This window comes from Miniopterus schreibersii (assembly GCF_964146895.1).
Source record: "Miniopterus schreibersii genome assembly, chromosome: 1".
Lineage (NCBI taxonomy): Eukaryota > Metazoa > Chordata > Mammalia > Chiroptera > Miniopteridae > Miniopterus > Miniopterus schreibersii.
The window spans coordinates 97,501,771-97,522,440 of record NC_138101.1 but is presented as its reverse complement, the minus strand read 5'-3'; the positions used below and the strand labels follow the sequence as shown (position 1 = coordinate 97,522,440).

General features: G+C 36.2%; 1 protein-coding gene across 1 annotated transcript; it reads left to right on the top strand.

Annotated features, from left to right (window-relative positions):
* Positions 1–715: 715 nt before the first annotated feature.
* On the top strand, positions 716–1,361 carry RPL10L (ribosomal protein L10 like; the record flags this gene model as incomplete). Its single annotated transcript, XM_081149501.1, has 1 exon — positions 716–1,361. The coding sequence occupies exon 1, from the start codon at positions 717–719 to the stop codon at positions 1,359–1,361; it is 645 nt and encodes a 214-aa protein (XP_081005627.1). The 5' UTR covers position 716.
* Between the last annotated feature and the right edge of the window lie 19,309 nt (positions 1,362–20,670).

The window sequence follows — 20,670 nt, the reverse complement described above, 5'->3', positions numbered from 1 at the left end:
AACTCGTTCTCAGTAAGATATTAGATTAATGAAGCATACACTGTAAGTAGTCTTAAATTTAAAAATTCACTTCGTATTTCAATTTTGTGGGTGCCATTTTGTTAGTAAAATCATTCCATATGGCCAAATACATAAAACCACCAAAATCCAGGCTCCTAAAGCAACAAGCAACAGGCATAACAGGTACCTTCTCCCGGCCCTGTCGCCACTGGCGGCGCGTCTCCCTCCGTCTCACCGCGGAGCGCAGCCAAGGCACCGCCTCCCCGGGCGGCCACCCCTGGAAAACACCGACGGATACACGAGTGTTGACAAACAGACACGCTAGGCACAGTATGCTGACTAGCTGGAGAGCTCTCTCATTTAATCTCTAGGAAAATATGTCCTCTACACTAAGAGCTTAGGGCAAACGCTCCACACCCACGACGGGCAGGAGGAGGAAACCGGCCTCCGCAGCCGCCGGCGCCCGCCCCGCGCCTGACCTGCCGGCCCGCGGCGAGCGGACCAAGCGGCCTCTTCCGGGCTCACGCGCCCAACTGTGCCCGCCGGCAGGTGTAGAGCGTTGCGGCATCTCCGGTCGGAATGTCGTAAAAAAGCACCTTTACGTCCCCGACGGGACTCTACGGTTCCCCGGCTGGTCGACGGGCCAAGCATATCAGGCGCATGCGTGGTGTGGGGCGAGACCTCGTCTTCGTCGCTGTGTAACGGTTCCTGCCGCCATGGGCCGCCGCCCGGCTCGCTGTTACCGGTACTGTAAGAACAAGCCGTATCCGAAGTCTCGCTTCTGCCGAGGTGTCCCTGATGCCAAGATCCGCATCTTTGACCTGGGTCGGAAAAAGGCAAAAGTGGATGAGTTCCCACTCTGCGGCCACATGGTGTCTGATGAATACGAGCAGCTCTCTTCTGAAGCCCTGGAGGCCGCGCGAATTTGTGCCAACAAATACATGGTGAAGAGCTGTGGAAAAGATGGCTTTCACATCCGAGTGCGGCTGCACCCCTTCCACGTCATCCGCATCAACAAGATGCTGTCCTGCGCTGGGGCCGACCGGCTCCAGACGGGCATGCGCGGCGCCTTCGGGAAGCCGCAGGGCACGGTGGCCCGAGTCCACATAGGCCAGGTCATCGTGTCCATCCGCACCAAGGCCCAGAACAAGGAGCACGTGATTGAAGCCTTACGCCGGGCCAAGTTCAAGTTCCCTGGCCGCCAGAAGATCCATATCTCCAAGAAGTGGGGCTTTACCAAGTTTAATGCTGACGAATTTGAAGACAAAGTGGCTAAGAAGCACCTCATCCCTGATGGTTGTGGAGTCAAATACGTCCCCAGCCGTGGCCCCCTGGACAAGTGGCGCGCTCTGCACTTGTGAGGACTTGGACAGCACTCCCTCCCTTGGCCGTGCTGGCCTTTCTGACTCAACTTACCAATAAAATTTACTGGGGGGAAAAATGCTTATTTTTAATATTTTAAGTATCTTTTAAAAATTTATCCAATTTATAGAATTCAGGTTACTAGAGAAATAATTTTTATATAGATACCAGAAAGAGTTTTAATGGCTAATGATCCTGTCCTTTCAAGCGATAAGGAAACAGTTTGTATGTGATTTGTAGAGAAAGCTATGACAATTCTAATCCAAACAGTTTTAACTTGGGAGAGTCTGGGGAAATATTGCAAAAGTTTTGTTTGTAGTGAAGCCATAATTATGCAGCTATTATGACCTTGAATAAAAAATAGCTAGAGAAAATTCAAGATTTAGAAAGAGAAAAAATCCATATTGTTTATAGGAAATAAACAGTAGGGATGAAAATAAGGGTAGGCTTTAGAGATATTTCAACTACAGTGTTTTTGAAACTTAAAAAGTCTATTCTCAAACTTGTTGCTTGTGTTTTCCTTATAAATTTCTGCACTGCAAAAAAATTTCCCAGACAAGCCTTACATTGTCTTACACATAGGACACCGTAGTCCAATATTTTCTTCATCACAAAAAGGTTATAGGTTGACAACAGACTTCAAATTGCTTGAATCTGAGCCCCAGTAGAACGAACAGAATGGAGAAAATGATACTAAATCAGCCATATGTGCTCTAAAAGGACCCTAGAGTGAGTTTGCAACCTATAGGTGCTTGCCCTACATTAGTTACACTGATCACGCAGGTGTTTTTTGTTTGTTTGTTTTGTTATATTTTAGAAAATAAGCTAAAATTCTGGGTCTGCACTACATTTTAAAATTTCTGTTAGGTTTGTTTTTCAAATCTCATTCCTGGAAACAGTGCCTTCAGTTTTTTTAAGTTAACCACTCATTTTCAGAGTCAACATAGTGAATTAAAGCAACAAAAGTACTAAACAGTATAGAAACATGCTTTTAAAATTGTTTCCATTTACTTAAAAAAATTTCTTTGTCAATCCTAAAATTTTGTATACTTATTTCAAGCTCTTACTGTAAGATATTTTCTACTTGCGTATTTTTAAGTGAGGTTGCTCTTTTAAGCTATAATATTTTTATATATCTAAAATGAAAAAGGTAACAAATACTAAATAATATGGATATATAGAAAGGGCTCTTCAGCAAAAAGAGAAAGTAGCAGTTTCTTTGATATGTTTACCTGATACTTTAAAACTGAAGTTTTCCAGGAAATTGAGTCCTGTGCAATTCATAAATGAGGGTAGACCTGAGCCAGATCTTCTCACTCTTGTCCAGTCCTGGTTTACTTTTACCACACTGTCTTTCAAAAAAAACCACCAAAAACTCAACCTCAAAAACATCAAAATGCAAAAAACAAACAAACAAGCAGTTCCTTAGTTATGTGTTACTACAGCTATAATGCAGCTTTGAAAATATTTTTCATTTTCATTATTCACCTTTCTCTTTGGTCTCAAACTTCTCAAATATCTTGACCTTCAAACTTGGAACTCTACTCACTCACTAAATGCAGGGAGGCAGCGGAGGATAAGGCCATGAACATTTTTGCCCTAAGAGACTAGTAACTATGATTGCATGCTTACATATATGTGGATGAAGAGGAAATGAAAGATTAAAAATTATTACATTAAAAAAAGCAGGGAGGTGCCATTAAGGTTTATTATTTGAACTTTTCCTACAGTTCTCTATTACAAAGTATATAAATTTTAGTCCTTTAATGTTGATAGAAGGACACTTTCACTTACTGGTCTGTCTTAACAAAAAACCTATTCACTTACATTCTTCAAGCCATGATTTTGTTTTTCAGCATTTTCATATCTTCTGGTCATTCTAGTTATTAAAAAATTGGTAAGACAGTTGAGCTGAAAGATAATTATATTTTTGTAGAGCTCTTCATTTTTAAATTCCTATTCAAAGAGGAAAATTTAATTTGAGAACTTATTTTGTATTCATATATTTGTGTACTACAATGACAGAACTATCTGCTCATTTAAAATAAAAAGTACAGTTAACTCAAGCAAATATTGCTGCATAAAACTTTGATCTAGTTGATGTTTTCTGCAGGTTTTATGGAAAATACTGAATCAGATTGAAGATAACAACTACAATTAGACCATGAACTGTATTATTTAGATTTCCAAAGCTCTTTCCACAAATGATCCTTATATAAATCCACCATTTCTACCTCCTCAGAACATGGATTTATACTAAGCATATTTATTTTGAAATCCTTAATTTTTATAAAAAATATACACTAGATTTGGCATGGGTTGGTTGTCACGTACACTGGCAGGCACTTTGTTTCCCCTTTAGCAGCTTTGTGCTGCTTGCCCTGACGTAATTCACGTAGGGCTTCCTGTTCTTAGACTGTCACTATTGACCTAAGGATTGAGCTAAGAGGTCATTTAGCCCCAGTCATCTACCTTATATTAATCACATAGGTTTTAGGTGTTTTGTTTTAATAGAATAATGACTTCATTGTTTTCATTAAAATACATATGTGGTTTTTTTTAAGTATTAAAGAAAATGAATAAAGTAAAAAGTGAACTAAATTACACCATCAATAATTCAAAGTGCGATCATTCTTACGCTTAACAGTGGAAAACAAAGGAAACTCTGGCATCAGGATGACTGCACTTGAATGTCAGTTTCTTCACTTGGGAGAATTAGTATTCCCATTCCTTAATTTTCTCAACTATAAAGTGGGATTAAGACACTAGAATTATAAAGGTTTTTAAAGAAATAAACGAGAATTCATTGATAAAATGAAAAAGACTGTGCCTTGCACATATTAACTACACAAAATTAATGTTAACTTATAACAGTTAATATTGATGTTATTATTACATTTGCTTCCACCTCACTGAGCTAGTAGTGGTATTTTTTTTTCATGATTTATGACCTTAAAATTCTGTTTTGTTCACCATGATTTTCTCCAATTGTATAACCTTGAGTTCTAGATTTAATTGGATTCAATATTCTGATTTGAGATTCTGATTTTGTTGTTTTTTATCTTTAGTTTTGTAATTCCACCTTTTGTATTGTTCTATTTTCTTATCTATTGTTGGAGTTCCTTTTGAAAACTGTAATGGCACTTTACCCATTAACCTCTGCATATGACTCACTTATGAAGATTTCCTTTATTTCTTTTGTTCCTCCCCAAGCTGGATTTTTTATGTACTTTGCCCACCTTTTTCAGTCAATATTTTTTTCTTCCTTTTTATAATTTTTTTCAAAAGAATTATTATACGGCTATCATGCCATTATTTTCGTACTGCTTACATGTGATAGAGGGACTGTTTTGCCCAGAACTTTTATGTCACCTGAGAGATCGCGGATGAATTTCTCTGGTCACCCTGCACAATGTGTTGTCTTTACTCACTTAGTCTTCTCTCTAGGTCTCAGAATTCGAGGGCTGGGTGTTGCTATCTACAACCTTTCTAAAGCCTCAGAATGAGGGGAGAGGGAAAGGGAGAACTTGGAGGTTAATTACAGCCTTCGTTGGATGCCGGATTATGATTCCTCTGCTGAGAGCGCACTAGATATCCTCCACCAAGGCCCACTCCACCCAGTCAGTGCAGTCCACTCTTCAGGCTGTGGTGTATTTATTATCCTGGCCCTGCTGCTATTCAGTGCAGAACCCTGGAATATGGGTTCCTGAGGATCTTTAGTATTACTTGCGGCTCCCCACTTGTCAATGGATCCCTGGGTAACTACTTATATGCTCAGGATTTTCTCTCTATATTAGGGCATTAGTGAAACACTTTAAAATCTCACGTTTCTTCAACATTGCTTCTAAGAGTTCAGAGAGTTCTGAGGAGGTACATTTCATAAATGATCATTATATAATCCACTGTATCTCCCACCCCTCAAAATATGGAATAACACTAAAACTATTTAGTCAGAAATCTTTAGTTAAAACAAACAAACAAACAAACAGACGAAAACAGCTCTGGAATCTCACATGAAAATAATGTCTTCATTTTATCTCTTCTCTCCTAAAGTTATGACATGCATATGACAAGACCCTCTCTTTGATGCTTTTGGTTGTATTTCTTTTCTATATCGTTTATTTCATTAGGTACTGGGAAAGAGATTCTTTGATCTTATTTTACTTAAGTTTACTCTCCCAGAAGCTCTATTAATGCCATTTAAAAAAAAAAAAAATCTACCTCTGGAAATTTTAACTTTAAAACAACCCATATAAAAAATAATCTTCCATATGCTGATAAAAATTTTTAGTTATCACCCTGCCGGTGTTGCTCAGTGGTAGAGCGTTGACCCATGAACCAAGAGGTCCCTGGTTTGATTCCCAGTCAAGGCACATGCCTGGGTTGTGGGATCAATCCCCAATAGGGGGCGCGCAAGAGGCAGCAACTGATGTATCATTCTCATCAGTGTTTCTATTTCTCTACTCCTCTCCCTCTCTCTAAAATCAACAAAAACACATATAAAAAAACAACTTTTAGTTATCTTTTATTGGTGTACATCTTAATTATAGTTAAAAGTACTGTGACTATCAAAATGGAGAATTTTTAACAAATTCTAAATATATCAATTTTGTGTTGTGTCTATACAGAATCTTAACAATTTTTATTAAGTGTTAAATAATTACCTAATCAGTTGGTTCTGCATATTTAGTTATAAAATGTAATTGGGCTTCTTACAATTATTTTTGTGCTCCAAATATTTAAAGAATAGGACCATATCTGCAGTAGAATCTATTGTATTTTGAGAATTATATTATTAAACTCTTCAAGGGTCCTATTCATGAAGCTCCTTGTTCTAAGTTGACTGGTCACTAACAAAGAGAAAGATAAGAGTTTGTGGAGGAGACTCGCATCTTTTGGGCAAATGCACAGTTCTTAGAGGAACAAGGATGCCTTCTGATCTCTGGGTGGGGGGGGAGATCACATTGGAATATTAGGAAATGGCGATTTCTCTTTCTTAAATGTTATGAGTCATTGGACAAAAACAACAAAAAAAAGATTATGCTGGTGCTGGGGACTGGAAAGAGATGGCAGGTCAGAGAGTGTCAGGGAACAACCCTCACCCCCCGTCTCTGGTATAGTAAGGAAAAGACTTAAATTTCCCAAAGTGTGGGGCCATTCTGGTGCTTTAAGTTTCAGCAACACTGATGATTCTATGCCCCCTTTGCCCACAGCATTGCTCATTGGGAGGGAACCGTAGCAGCAAAAGGCTGTCTGGGGGGCCTCCTCTGTGGCAGTAGCTAAAGGCAGGGAAAGAAAGAGCCATGCATTAGTCAGAGTTCCCTCAAGGGGATTAAATAAGGAAAGGAACTCTGGTGCCCTCTAAAGAAACTATAAAAAGATCATATAAGGGTCAACATTCGGACACCAGATACCTGGGGAACCAGGAGATAGCATGCTAAATAAAGCCACAACAACTGAAAGGGAACCTGTCTCCTGTGACTTGGAGTCATTTGACACAGAGAACATTGTCTAGGCTCACACTCTGTTGTCAATATGTCACGGGATGAGGGAGGGAAAGGGGGGAAAAGGAGCAGACGATTTCCTCCTCCCTGCTCTAAGAAGCTGAAACTGCTAGTCTAGGCTACACTAGCGGAACAGGCAGGAGGTTTGAATAGGATCGGTGACAATTTTAATAATTAAAAGTTATTGAAAGTTATGGGTAAGACTTGGATATCATTAAGGAAATGTGCTACTGAACAAGCAATAGGGCTTCAATGGAGCACAGCTGGTAGCTTTTCCTGGAAATTAAAATTTCATGTTCACTTCAGTGTTTCTCCTGTCAAACCAGTTACATAAGCATTTTAATGAAAAATTTCCACAAACTGTACCAGTAAATGCCTGAATTACTGAGACATTGAAATTTCACCAGACTAAAGTAAAACCTCTTTCAACAAGAAACTTCACTACCACTTCCCAAAGACTTCTTTACTGTTGAACTATGATCACTCTACTTCTCTACCTCATATAAGCACCTTAGATATAAACATACTTTAAATTCCCATCACTGAAACCCATGTTCACGTAGCTCTAGTCAAATTACATACATATGTATGTATATATGTATATAATATATACATGTAGATGTATATATGTATATAATATATTATATATTCATATATGTATATAATATATACATGTATGTATATATGTATATTAGATATATATATTCACATATGTATATATACATGTATATCTGAAATTACCCATAAAAATGTCTCGTAATATTATCTTCTATCTAGTTGGTAGGGATTTGACTTATATACACAATGGACCACTTCAATTATACTCTACAATTGCAAGTCAGTTTTTGAGACAACACTGGATTATTGATACAAATGCCATTTTCACAATTTTATACATTTTTCAAGATATTATAAAATAATTGAAAGTTATCAGAATATGACAGTCTATAAAGTTCAAACCTACTTTATCTAAAATCAAAGTTGAGGTTTTGGAAATTTGATTCTTAGCTACAGCTAATGACATTTTGTGGCAAATATTACCAGTACTTAATTCACTGAATTAGTGGCTTCGAGGTCTATAGACCCCCAATTTCAGAAAATAGTTTAAAATTACATAATAAATTTGAAGATGCCTTTGTCCTTAAACACCTTTAGAGGTCCACCCTAGAAGCACCTAACCATCTGAATCAGGAGACATATGCAAGAATCTTCATACCAGTGTTTATAATAGAAAAAAAAAAAAAAGAAGAAAAACTAAAACTACCTTTTATGAAGACAATATTATAGTAATTTTTTGTATTGGAGTATATTCATAATGGGAAACATTAAAAGAGTAAAAAATAGCCTTACCCGGTTTGGCTCAGTGGTTAGAGCATCAGCCAGTGGACTGAAGGGTCGCGGGTTTGATTCCAGCCAAGGGCACTACCTTGGTTGCAGGCTCAATCCCTGGCTGGGTGGGCCCGCAAGTGGGAGGCAACCAATTGATGTATCCCTCCACATCGATTTTCCCCCTGCCCCCCCTTCTACACTCTCTGAAGAGCAATGGAAAAAATATCATTGGGTGAGAGTTTAGAAAAAAAATTTTGAAAAGTAAATGAACTAGAGCTGAAGCCAACAACATAGATAAGTCTCAGAATGTTGAGCGAAAAAGGAAAATAAGAGAAGACTCTAAATAGTGTAATTCCTTTTTCTAAACCTTAATAGAATGCAGTATGCATGAAAGAATCATCAAACAGGAGGCATTGTCCTTCTGCCCAAAGCTGGGGCTCTCCTCCCACCACCAGCTCACAGCCACTTGGAGTTTTCAAACCTAAACAGCATTGGTTGCAGATGTCTTTGGTCCCCAGAGCTCTGTTATCACAGTCCCAGGGCTCTTTCAATCTTTGTTTGTTTGTTTGTTTTACTTTCCCTCTGTTGCTGTAACCTCTTCTTTCGATAACTATGATTGTAGAGACTCTGCTCTTTTATCAGCTCTGGAAAATTCTCATTTATTATTTCTACAGATATTAATGTTCTCCTAATACCACTATTCTCTTTTTCTGGAACTCAGATTAAATATAAGTTAGATCTGATTGTATCCCCCATGTCTCTTAACCTTTTTTCATGTCTCCATCTCTTTTTCTCCTTGCAGGGCATTTGAATATTTCTGTATGTCTGTTTTCCTGGGTATTATTGTTTCTTTACCTGAGTTTAGCCATTTGTTTAACCCATCCACGAAGATTTAAATTTGTCAATTGCATTTTTCATTTTTAGAAGCTATGCTTTGTTTTTTCTTAAAATAGACATGTTTTTCATTGCTCTTTTTCTTTATTTCATATTTATTTCTTTATGCTTTTTATACATTATTTCTTTATATTTTAAATTAAATAATTTCAGTATCTGAGATCTGAATTTGTTTTTTCTTTCATTCCTATTTAATAGTGGCTTTCCTTTTCTTTTTCTTTTCTTTATTGTTTCCAAAATCTTTTTACTGTTAAGTTATATTTTGCTTAAATTGTTCTCTGGTACACCAAGGCCTATGTTGGGTATTTTTTCCACTAGACAGGATATATAGTGGAATTTTCCTTGGGATGCTACCATCCTGGAAACAATGTCTCTTGTCATGAGGGATTAAGAATGAGGAATTCTCAGGTTGGGCTCTCTGACTTTGCTCTACAGTTAAGTTCTGTAAGGACTATGTATTGTTGTGTGTCTCTGGGAAATACACCCGCTTTGCATGTGCCAACTGTTCACAGCTCTCTGCTGCAATTTCAACCTGCTGCTGTTTGCTTCTGTTTTTAGGTCCTTGGAGATTTCTTTACTTTCTAGTGAACCTAGAAATGTAATTAAGGGTTAGAAATATAAATAGAATCTAGTTATATTTTAGTGGAAAGTCACTTAAACTACGTACTCTTACTTACTAAGTGGAAGTCATGATATTTTTAAATCTGATGTAGGTACCTTTAAAAGAAGGAGCTCTTACCCTTTGGGACATCATGGATGGACCTGGAGATTATTATGCTAAATGAAATAAGCCAGTTAAAGAAAGACAAATATCACATGATCTCACTTATATGTGAAATCTAATGAATAAAATAAACTGACAAACAAAATAGGTGCAGGGACATGCATGCATGGAACAGAATGACAGATCTCAGAAGGGGGGAGGCAATGGGTAGAGATTAACCAAAGAACATATATGCATATAGGCATAGCCCATGGACACAAACAATAGTTCAGGGAAAGCTCAGGGTGGGGCAGGAGCTTGGTGGAGAGGGACAAAGGAGGGGATAATGGGGGACATCTGTAATTCTGTCAACAAAAAAATACCATAGTGATTTGACATAGGATCATATTAATATATACAGACATCATAACTATTATACTCTTTCTAATTGCATTGCCTACTTATCTTACATAAGCTGAAAATATTTCCTAGAATTCCGTCCTTCATAGGGTGCTTGATCACAAAGGAGATTTGCATGAGATTTGAAAGGCAGAAATGAACAACTATTATACTCACAAAGTCGGTGCAAAGTGCAGGTTCCACTGCAGTTCATGAATGTTGTGGTTGATTTTATTGACTCACCTCACTGAAGAACGGCAGCAACCTTAGGTCATTTCCTCAATCCATGCTAGATCTCCAACTTTACTTCCCCTGAGACCCAGGCCAGGCATGTGTGCAGTTGTGCTGATGGGCACAGGCTTCTGCTCAGTCGCATTGGAAGAGTTTAAAGCACTTACAGACCCGGATTTCAGATTGTCCTCATGGGGTTCAGTTTGTCCTCATGGGTTCCATCTGAGGGATCAAGTTTATTCATACTTCACTTTGCATTTATTTCTTTTTTCTCAATTGTCTGGTTTTTTGACTCATAACAACTTCAGACCCACCACAAGGAGAGAGGTGACAGTGTTCACTACACTTCTTCATGGTTCCTGGTGAGTGTCTTTAGTGACTTTTATCTGATCACCCATTACCCCCTTTAGAACTACTTTCCCAGCTGTTCCCCTTATTCTGCAAAACATAATTCCTGTAATACACTTATTATTCCATATTACTCTTAGCACTTCTGCTTCCCTGAACAAACTCTAGCCGAAATAGGAATGATAATTAAAATCAGGATAATATTAAAGTTTAGTTTGGTGTAGCTATTGAAAAAGCAAATGCTTTGGAACATATAGACTTTTGTTTGGATCCTGGTTCTGCCTTCTACTTTCCCTGTAACCTTCAGAAATTTATTGAAATTTTCAGAGGATTTGTTGCTTAAACTTAGAACAATTCCAACTGTAAAATTAAGATTATTATGACAATTATGAGAACATGCACTTAGCACAGTTCTGTGACATATTATTAAGTGATTAGATTTGAAATGAGTTCACTGTATATTAGCTATGCTTATTACTATAATTACTCTATGTAGTGAAATCTAAATTGTACCTACTTTTAATTGCAGAATCTCAAAATCTCGGTGCTATTTTTAAAATTCATGCCTAAAGTATACACTGTACCTATTTTTTTTTTTTTTTGTAAGTCCAACAGTGATGAAACATTTGCATTCAAGTGTGAAAAATGTGTAATAGCCATCATACTCACTATTCCCTGGTAGGTTAATTCTAATTTTCTACTGAAGACACATAAAATTTCTGTGAAATAACTATTGCAGCTTGTGAAATTTGTCCATATTTTAAAATTTTACTACATGTTAATATCTTATTTAAAGCATTTAGATATAATTTAAATTATATTTATGTGATTATTTGTATGTATTAGGAAAGGAATATTAAAAAGTAATTATTTTATGGCAGTATAAAAGATCCCAAAATAATTTACTGTTTCCTACTTATAAGTTACAGAGGCATATTGGTGTGCATTATTCTAGATTTAATGGACCATGAAAAGTTATGACTAAGTTACAAAAAGCATTTTTATTCACCATCATTTTAAGAGGTATATTAAAATGTAAGGATGGACTGTATAAATTAAAGCCATAAAAAAGCATAAACTCCATTCATAAGATCATTAAAAATGCTAGCCTAGGCATTGCTTTTCATTTTGGACTTAATCCCACCAATGCAAACAACTCACACATAATTACAATAAGTCTTCATGCTAGATTCTAATTTGTAAACATCCTCTCTCAGGGTCTCTCTCTGACTTACTGACAATCTCAAGTACACACACAGACACACAGTTGAGATTGTCAGTAACTCAGCACTCTAGCAAATCAGTAGTTTCATATTCCACCCAATCTAATCACATGCCAATCAACTAAAAGAGAAAGAAAGGAAGGATCACTTCTGAAATAAACCCTTTTGCATATGAACCGTTTGTCTAAAAATGTGTAATATTTAACAATTCAAGCATTATGTTTTGAACTTTGAGAAGAGAACAAGAATTACTATACTGATAAAATATTATAATGTAGTAAGAAGGAATTAGAATTTTTTCAAGAAGACCTGGTTAAGCTTACTCTTTACTGATTATAATTATGTCTCCTAGAAGTCTTATAGCAAAATGTAGTTTGAATAATGTAATGAGGCTCATTATTACTAACCAAAATCTAGTGTGTTGTTCATGCAAATAAGAAGTAGCTATGTGGAAGGTAAATAGCATTTTGTCTTAAGATGGATGTGCTAGTAGATCAAATATGTTCCATCTATTAGGTAAACCTGCACATTTTGAATACCCATAGTGGGACGCAGCAGACTGAGACAGAATGAAATCTGTAGATGGAATCATGGGAATGGGGTTCCCAATTCCATCTAAAAAGTAGAACACTACAAACAGGATATGGAGACAGGTAACACTTGCTAAGTAGTGATTGTAATTAATAAAATTTCAAGAAAGCTTTAGGTATATTTATAGTCTGGTGGACAAAAGCTGTGGAAATTCCAAGACTGATGATTTTTAGTAATCTCAGTATAAGGAAGATCTGTCAACAGATACTAAGACATGAGTCCTGAGAATTGGAGTTAGCCACAGGATTTCAGCTCCTGATAGCAGTATTATCAAGAAATAATTAAGAAAAGAACCACAGACCTGGAAAAAGTATAGATTTGTTATCAACATAGAAATTGATCAACTAATCAGAAATGGTATAAAAGATCAAAATGAGATTCATGATCATGGGATGTAGTCCTATCTTTAAACTTGGGTAAAGAGATGTCCTTGTCCTAGTCCATGTGTTTTAGGGAATATCACATAGTGCACAGGTTTTCTGGTATACAAGTGCAAGAATAGTCCATCATTTTTCATAAATTTATGAACCTACTTCTGGGTTCTTTCTTCTGATCCATCAGACTAACTTTCTTATTATGACTTTATAATAAATCTTGGTATTATAGGGAGTTTCCTTCACATTCTTATATTTCTTCAATACCCTTCCACTTCCATATTAAACTGAGAATCAACTAGTCAGTTTTGAAGAGAACATGGATGGCATTTTGATTGGAATTGTGTTGAATCTATAGACCAAGATGGAAAAATACATATGATGTTATATCTCTTTTTTCATAAACATGTTGTATCTCTTCATTTATTAAGATTTTATTAAAATCATTCATACAGTTTTATTGTTAAATTTATTGGGGTGACATTAGTAATATGATTATTCATTCATGCAATTTTGTAATTTTTGTATTAATAACATTTATTAGATGTATTCCAAGAAAACAATTTTATTGCTGTTATAAGCTATATATTTTAATTCACATTTTCTAAACTTTTATTACTGGAATGGAGAAACATAGCTAAATTTTATATATTGATCTTTTAACAGGTAGTGTTAAACTCTTCTGTTTATTCTAATGATTTATCTTTTGGTTCTTTTGTATTTCTTATTTTGTACATAAGCAGTCATATCTACTGAAAATTATGATAGTTTTTTAAACAACCCAATCTTTATATGTTTTTTATTCTTAGTGTGTGCACTAGTGCTTGCAATATGATGTTAAATAGAAGCTTGAGAAGAGATATGTTAGCTCAGGTCCTTCAGAAAGTAGAATTTGAGATGGTGCTCCTTTTGTGAAGTGAAAGTCTACAATATTAAGAGTGGTAAATAAAAGGAAATGAAGCAAGGTAAGATGCAAAACAGCAAAATACAACACACAATGAGCCACAAAGAGATGATTGCTCATTAGATGTGTGAGCGTGACATGTGGGCTGTTCCAGAGAAGAAGAAATGGCATGTCAGAACCTTCTCCAGAAGACAGAGAGAGCTTATTTAGCCCCTTTCTGTCCCTCATTTTTCACTGGCTAAGGTCCATTAATGACTGAACTTCTGATTTATGTTATCTGGTGGCTACTCTGGAAGCCAGACCCCATGTCCAATGCTGTGTAGTATTTTTTCTAAGTCTGAAAATGGTGAGGTGCAATAACCAAGAGGGGAAAAAAGGTACACGGGAATCGGAGAAGCCCCACAAGGCTTATAACCCAATAGAGCAAGCATCTTAGATCTGTTCTTGATTTATGGACTGATCTTAACATTTACTTTTGGCTTTATATTTTGCTATACGATTCAATAGATATATCATATTGAATTAAGGAAGTTCCTTTCTATTCCAAGGTAGAGTTTTCTTTCTTTTTTAATCAAGAATTAATGTTACAGAAGTGATATACAGATGTCAAATAAGCATATGAAAAGATACTCCACATTATATGTCTTCAGGGAAGTGCAAATTAAAACAACAAGATACTACTGCACACTTCTTTAGAATGGTCAAAACCCAGAACACTGGCACTGAATGCTGGAAAAGATGTAAAGAAACAGGAATTTTCATTTATTGCTGGTGGGAATGCAAAACGGTACAGCCACTTTAAAAGACGGTTTAGCCTGGCTGGGTGTGGCTCAGGGGTTGAGCGTTGACCTAGGATCCAGGCGATCAGGGTTCGATTCCCGATCATGCCCGGGTTGCGGGCTCAATCAATGACTCTCTCATCATTGATGTTTCTATCTCTCTCTCTCTCCCTCTCCTTTCCTCTCTCTGAAATCAATAAAGATATACTTTTTTTAAAAAAAAGTCAGTTTAGTGGTTTCTTATAAAACTAAACATACTCTTATCATAAGATCCAGCAATCATATTCTTTTATGTGTATCCAAAGGAATTAAGAACTTATGTCCACACAAAAATCTGCACATGGATACAGCAGCTTTGTTCATAATTGCCAAAACTTGGAAGCAAACAAGATATTCTTAAGTAGGTGAACAGATAAATAAACTGGAATATTATTTAATGATGAGAAGAAATTGGCTATCAAACCATGAAAATATATCGAGTAAACTTTAATGCATATTACAAAGTAAAAGAAGCCAATATAAAAAGTCTATATATTGTATGATATATGACATTATGGAAAAGGCAAAACTATGGAGACAGTAAAAATAATATTATTTGCCTTGCATTGGGGTGGAGGGTGGGGGAGGGATGGATAGATGAAGCACAGAGGAATAAAAATACTCTACATGGTATTATAATAATGGTTACATCATTATACATTTGCCCAAATCCATAGAATGTACAATACCAAGAGTGAACCATAGTGCAAGCTACGGACTTGGGGCTATTGTGGTGTGTCACTGTAGGTTCATCCATTGTAACAAATATACTACTCTGGTGGGGATGTTGATAATGGTGGAGGCAGGAGCTATATGGGAAATCTCTGTACGTTTGTTCAATATAGATATGAGCTTAAAACAGCTTTAAAAATAGAATCTTTTAAAAAAATTAATGTCTGATTTTATCAGACTTCAATTACCTTAATATACACATTATTTGGGACATTTATTTTTCTTCTTCTGTGAAATGACTGTTTGTCTTTTGTCATTTTTCTATAGAATTGCCATATGTCCATTGATGTGGGGTAGTTTTCATGTACACCAGATAGCAATCTACTATCAAGTACACAGGTTTAATTTAGCATCTACTTTCAGTTATATTAATACTTGATATATTACAAAGTGGCATTACAGATCATTGAGCTAATGATTCATTACATGGTACTAGAACAATTGATAACCAATAGTTTAAAAATGAAGTTAACCTTTATGAATTATGGCTTATTCATAGAAGATTATAAACACACAGAATCAAAGACTAATGACAAACTGAAAACATCACCCAGATCAAGAATTAAACACTGCCAATGTCTTAGAAACAGCCTGTTTATCATTTACGAATCACATCTCCTCCCTGCACTTTAAAGGAACCTGAATTTAATAATAATGATTCCATTGTTTTCCTGAAAAAAATTTATCAGTGTTTGTGTCTATAATCATTATACTACATAGTCTTACCTACTCCTACTTTATGTAAACAAAATCTCAATTATTCCATTGTTTACTGGCCTTTATAAAACCCCAGTTCTCTTTCCTTTTCTTTTTTTTTCATTTGTTTCTCATTAAAGAATGCTCTCCCTATTGCAATAGCCTGAATCAAATCACCTCCTTAATGAATTTTGTCTTCCACAACACACAACCACAGCTTAAAGAATGAGAAGGGAGAGGAAATGTTTTCAGCAAGAAAAACAGCACATTTAGATATACCAATGATGGCTTTGTACGTTCAGTTGTGTATCAATGTTAACAGGTAGACTGTTTTCAAAAAAGGTAAAATTATGATGCCCATACAGATATACATAAGAATGCATGCTAGCTATATTATTTAATTCTTAATGAGGAAACTAGGAAAATGTTATAGTGAGTTCAAAATAGAATCTAAAGAGCAAACATCCGTGTAGATTAGCAATATTAAAATGAATGTATAAATGGAGGCAAAACTAACTTCTTCACAGTAGGAGAGGGAAGTCAATTGGAGCACGGCCTGACAAGGCCAGACTTGTATGTCTAAGGACAAGGAATTTTCTGCCTTGCTCTCGGTTGTCTACAAATTATAGATTTGTAAAATAGTTCCCATAAAAGCAAATATCATAAAGCTGAATGTTGTGCTGGAGACAATACACAGGTTTCATTGAAACAGTAACTTTCGCTATAGTGACATCAGTCTTTTAGTCACATTCACTTGGATGATCAATATTGTCACATTTAGCACAACAGATGACTGTGTGTGATAAACATCGTAATGTTAATTTTTCCTTTTGTTATTATATCTCCTTTCAAATCATTGGAATACTCATATTAATCTTTTTCTAGTACATTTTATGTTCCATTCACTGTGCAGCATGCCCAACCTCATTTTATTGCCCTTTCTCATTAATCTATTCAGACTTGAAGTTTCTTCACACAAGTGAAGACGTCGCAGTGCTTTATTCAGTAGCTCAGAGCCAAAGAAGCGTAGAGCCCCTCTTCGCTTGACAAATGGTGTGTTTCAAGAACAGACATGAGATCAATTACTGTTTGATTGCTATGTGTATTCGTACCTCTAGGCATTTTGAGGTGGTATTGTGTTTTAAACGGTGACATAGCCCCCTGCTGCAATGCAGGCCTTCTGTTTCAACACTGCTTTTGTTTATCATTATTTGAAAGCCCCTTTTTTTGATGAAGACATTTTAATTTAATTCCAGGGAGTGGCTTTTGGTTAATCAACTATAGGCCACTTCTGAATTTTATTGTAAGTCATCACTAAGAATACCAGTTTTACTAATTTGTTTTTCAACTTTATGGCAGCACCCAAGAAAAGGGCTGAGTAGTGTGCCCTCGGCCTGAGTTCATTTCCTCATACAGTGGTGCCTCGGTTTTCGAACGTCTCTGTTGAAGAACATTTTGGTTTACGGACGCCATAAACCCAGAAGTGAGTGCTTCGGTTTTCAAACACGCCTCCGAAGTCCAACGTGCCCCACGGCTTCCGCTGAGGGCAAGACCCTGAGGCCCAGCTGTCGGCTGTGGATCCTTCGGTTTTTGAAAGTTTCAGAACTCAGTCTTCCAGAAGGGATTACATTCGAAAACCGAGACACCACTGTATTTTAACTGGTTTTGTTTATTTTTTTGTTTGATAATTCAAAATTTATTCTTTTTTTTCTGTGTGGTGATTGGGCTCATGTGTACAGAGCTCATGGGCTTTCAGGGATCAGGAGCACAGACTTGTTTCCCATCTCTGCTGCTTAGAGGTTGCACAAGTTCCTGAAGTGTTAGTTTCTCCTTATGTAGAATCTCTGTAAAGTGCTTCATACAATGATCATAAAATAGTCAATACTAAATAATTATTAACTATCATTATATCAAAAGTCCCTGTTTTACCTTTGCCCTTGGACCATTCTATATATTTGAATACAAAATTAGAGAACTTAGATTACTAGAAAAAATAATATAGTAATAGCTGATTGTTATTAATAATTCACTGTATACAATTCAACATATTAATTATAATTTTTATGTCTCTAAACAAAATTTTCCTCTCATAAGAAAAAATAATTTATCTGTAATTTAGTACTTTTAAATAACAACTTGAGATATAATTTGAATACCCTACAATTAACTTCAAAGTACCAATCAGTGGTTTTTAGTATAAATAGAGTTGTTCCACCATTATCACGATCAAGTCTACATTTTCATCACTCACCCCAAAAAGAAAACTCATACTCATTCATAGTTGCTCTCCTACCCCCAGCCCTGGAGAGCCACTAATCTACTTTCTCTCTATATATAGATTTGTCTATTTTGGATGGTTCATATAAAAGAAATCATATAATATGTGGCCTTTGTGTCTGGTTTCTTTCACTATGCATAATGTTTTCAAGGTTCATGGATATTGCAGTATATATCAGTACTTCATTTACTTTTTATTGCTGAATACTATTCCATGTAAGAATATACCACATATTGTTTCTTCATTTATTAATTGATGAACATTGGAGATGTTTTGACTTGTGGCTTTTACAAATAATTCTGCAATGAATATTTGTATAAAAGTGTTTGAGTGGATATATGTTTTTATTTCTCTTGGGTATATACCTAAGAGTACAATAGGTGGATCATATGTTAACCCTTTTTTATTTTATTAAAGCTTTTTTGATGCACATAAGTAATGTGTTTGACTGGATGGATTCGGAGATAAGTATACACCCATGAAACTATCATCACAATCTATGCCATAAAAAATCCATCACTTCCAAAAACTTTCCTCCATACTTTTATTTGTTATTATTTTTGTGATAAGAACAGTTAACATAAGATCTACCCTCTTAGCAAGTTTTTAAATTTATAACACATATTTCAGGTTAAATGGGGAAAGGATGATAAAATAAGGTTACAGATAGACTAAGGTTGCTGACATTTGAATTTAAGATTAGGAGTTTATCCTGGGTTATCCGGAATCCTTATATTGTCCACAGATGAGGAAGACTGAGAACCAGAGAGATGAGTCTTCCATGAGGATTCCACTGGCTATTGCTGGCTGTGAAAAAAATACAGAGGCCTCTAGATTCTGGAAAGGTCAAGAAAATGGATTATCCCCTATAGCTTCCAGAAGGGAACCCAGCTGCCAAAACCTTAATTTTAGCCTGGTGAAAACCAGTTTGGATTACTGATCTCAAAAATTATAAGATAATAAGTTTGTATTGTTTTTAGTCATTACATGTGTACTAGCTTATTATAGTAACACTGGAACAGAGTGGGGTAGTGAAGAGTGTGGGGAGATACTTTGGAGCTATGTACTGCAACACATGACAGTGGGTCAGATAGGGCCAGATGGGAGAAATACATACAAATCAAAATTTTCTTTAAGAAACGTGGTGCCATTAGCAGAGATGGAAAAACTGGATTGGGGGAACTATCAATATTTCTGTTTGGGGAATACCATGTTTGGGCTCATTGACATCCTTGGAGAAAAGAAGAATCTTCCAGTAACTGACCTTTAGAGAAACTCTGAAATTCCCATAAAATTATTGAACTTTAAAACAACCCAAATGTTTAGCATACTATAGACCAGGCATTAGCAAACTTTTCTGTAAAGGGCCAGATAATAGATATTTTAAGCTTTGTGGCCCAAGTGGTCTATGCACCAACTACTTAACACTATCACTGCAGTGGGAAAGCAGCCATAGGCAGTAGGAAAACCAATGGGCACGGTTTTGTCAGAATAAAACTTGATTTAAACACACCTGGGAACAAGTGGCCAGAATAGGCATGGCCACTGCAGCACAGGAAGATTTGATATTGAAGATCCTGAACAAAGGCGGCCTTCTCTCTTTCTCTTGCGGCTCCTGTCTGACTCCTATTGCAGGGGGCGCTCTCCTGCATTTGCCCATGTGGCTCATGGCTGTGTGAAGCCCACACAATGAACTGATGGACTAATTCTAGCCTGTGCTACATCGGACCCAGCTCCACCATGGAAGGGACACTTTGGACATCGGACCTACTTTTGGCTCTGCTGGAGCCCCAGCTGCACCTTTTTCAGAACTGGGTTATAGTTTCATGCCAATAAAATCCATTCACTCTCCTGTGCAAGTCTTAGAAAATTCATTTTCTAAAGATATTGCAAGAGCTACCCCACCCCCACTAATGTCGGGGAAAAACGGGCCCACTGATTTCTCCAGCAACACTATGTTACTTACGCTTCTCAAAACCCAATGAGTTACTTGTTACCATTAGCCCTAATTTTATAAGTGAAGTAACTGAGGGTCAAGGAATTAGTAAATAATCAAATTTTAGAAAGAATACTATTCCTTGTTAAACAATCTTTTATCAATTATTAAGTTACCACCTTTATAGCCAATAATGGTTTTGAATCCAAATCTGGCAAATCTAAGCCCAGTCACTTCACATCATACTATAGTGTGTGACGATATTATAAGGTAACCTGGTCAGTTAGCTCTAAGAATTATGTGAGTGTTTATAAGTGTTTATATATAAAATATATAATTTTGGAGTGC